The sequence below is a fragment of the Saccostrea cucullata genome, unplaced genomic scaffold (assembly GCF_032062105.1).
Source record: "Saccostrea cucullata isolate Sc308-1 unplaced genomic scaffold, CSIRO_AGI_Scuc_v1 ctg10142, whole genome shotgun sequence".
NCBI classification, from domain to species: Eukaryota; Metazoa; Mollusca; class Bivalvia; order Ostreida; family Ostreidae; genus Saccostrea; species Saccostrea cuccullata.
Genome location: NW_026924883.1, coordinates 11509 through 13887, shown reverse-complemented (window position 1 = coordinate 13887; position 2379 = coordinate 11509). Strand labels below are relative to the sequence as shown.

The 2379-nt window shown below is 43.7% G+C and overlaps 1 protein-coding gene across 1 annotated transcript; it reads right to left on the bottom strand.

Annotated features, from left to right (window-relative positions):
• Positions 1 to 449: 449 nt before the first annotated feature.
• LOC134267514 (uncharacterized protein K02A2.6-like) lies at positions 450 to 1418 on the bottom strand. The gene has a single exon (XM_062749710.1). The coding sequence runs from the start codon at positions 1416 to 1418 to the stop codon at positions 450 to 452; it is 969 nt and encodes a 322-aa protein (XP_062605694.1).
• Positions 1419 to 2379: the final 961 nt, after the last annotated feature.

The window sequence follows — 2379 nt, the reverse complement described above, 5'->3', positions numbered from 1 at the left end:
TGTCAATTTTAATAGTCCTTGCCTTACGTAGACACGATATATCTCAGTGAGCTTAAGATACTACAGAGTCTGCATGGACACATTTATTTATTTGGATATTTTACTTGGAAATCCTAACAACAAAGCTAAGTTGGCATGTTCCATTACTTTTGCAAAAATTGTCACCTACATTTGTGTTAGATTATGAGGTATTTGATAGACGATGGACCCAGAGTGATGAACACATGGAAGCTGAACACGTTTATTCTATGACATAACAGACTCGCACATAAAACAAAAGAAATTATCTGATTGGCTAATAATGATACAGCATCAACTGGTTTTACTAATAAACGAAAGTCAGTAAAAAGGTCAAACTAATAACAGGAATATAACATCCTCCTCATTTTACAAAAAAAAAATGAAACTGTCATTGAGATGTAAACATAATAAAGCTTATACAAAACTGTTTATCTCTTAACATCAATCTGAAAATCCTTAAGATGCGAAGGTAGGTTAACTGTCCTGCCAGATCGCGTTTTCACTGCTGAATCAGCCTTCGGAGCTGATGTGGTAATACGAGCATCAGGTAAGTTTGGCATCGGTGCCGGAGGTACAGTGATATGTGGTTGCACAGGCTGTGGGCTGACCTTAACCGGTGAATTAGGTTTAGTCGGTGTTTTTGGAGTAGGTACTACAGACGGTGCATGCACAGGTGTGTTAGGTGAAAAGGTCATCACTGGAGGTTCATTGGTAGCCTTAAGGTGTACTCGATTGCGCCGGTATATACGGTCTCCAGAACTGACTTCATAGGAGCGGTCATCTAGACGACTGATGACTTGACCTTTAGCCCAAGGGGCTTTACGGTTGACGAATGGTTGAAGACGAACCACATCATCTTCCTCGAGAGGCTTGAGGGCCTTCGATTTTCTGTCGAAATAGCTTTTCTGTGTTTCCTTTCGCTGCAGGATCTTACGGTGAATATCGTCAGTCTGTATGCCTTCTGGTCGGAGTAGGGTGGTTGTCATTGGTAAGAGCGTACGTGTACGGCGACCAAGAGAGCGCTGTACAGGGCTTGTGTTCTGTCCTTGGGTCGGTGTGTTCCTGAGATCAAGCAGTGCCAGATACACATCCCTTCCAGACGCCAGAGCTTTTTTGATGATAGTCTTTGCTGTTTTCACTGCAGCCTCAGCTTTTCCGATGGCTTGAGAATTTCCAGGACTACTCGGCTGATGTCTGAAGTCATATTCTTCTGCAAAGTTCAGAAACTCGAGACATGAGAATTGGGGACCGTTGTCCGAGACGACAATCTCAGGTAATCCGTATCGAGCAAAGTGATACTTCATTCTCTGGATGACATTGGTTGCAAGTGTTTGGCGCAGTTCATCAACCTCAAAGTATCCAGAGAAATAGTCAACAAGAATGAGATAGTTGAACATCAACTATCTCATTCTTGTTGACTATTTCTGTTGAGCGTGAAAAGGTCAACACCAACCTTAGACCATGGTCGGTCTGGGACATCATGGGACGAGAGTGGCATCTTGGTATTTGCCACTTCCATGCTGCGGCATGTCTCACACTGTGAAATGAATTCCTTTATGTCGTTACTCATTTTCGGCCAGTAGAGACATTCAGCTGCTCGTCGACGGGTGCCAGTGATACCTAGATGAGAGCTATGGAGTCTTTCTAGCATACTTTTACGGAGAGTCTGAGGAACTATGATCCTGTCTCCACGTAGAATGATACCATCCGTAAATGAAAGTTCACTTCTGTAGGATGCATAACGTCCTACCACTGGAGGTAGTTCACTTAAGAGGTCAGGCCAACCTTCCAAAATAGTCTTGCGAAGAGCCTGTAGGGTCTCATCCTTAGCAGTGTGGCGTTGTATCTCTTTGATACGCTCAGGGGAGATGGAGATATGTTGAATAACATTGATGTCAATTATGTCATCCTGTTTACCCATTTCTGTGTCAGACGGGTACGCACGTGACAGTGTGTCTGCTATGTGCATCTCCTTGCCCCTGTGGTACTTAACAGTTATGTCATACTTCTGGAGTCGGAGTTTCATTGCTTGTAGGCGTTTTGGAGCTTTCCAGAGAGAGCCTGGGATGATAGTCTCTAGCGGTTTGTGGTCAGACTGTACCACCACATGTCGAGCAAATGTGTAATGATGAAACTTCTCCAGTGCAAAAACTATGGCCAGAAGTTCCTTCTCGATCTGAGCATAGTTCGCCTCAGTTTCAGTAAGTGCTCGGCTAGCATATGCTATTGGCTTTCCTTCCTGTAGAAGGGCTGCTCCTAAGCCTCTTTGGGACGCATCACACTGTATGGTAAGTGGTTTCTTATCATCGTAGTATTGGAGATGATTTTCAGAGGATAGTATTTCTTTCACTTTGTTGA

Coding starts and splice junctions, on each gene's coding strand:
- LOC134267514 (XM_062749710.1), bottom strand. CDS start 1,418: ATGTTCAACTATCTCATTCTTGTTGACTATTTCTCTGGATACTTTGAG.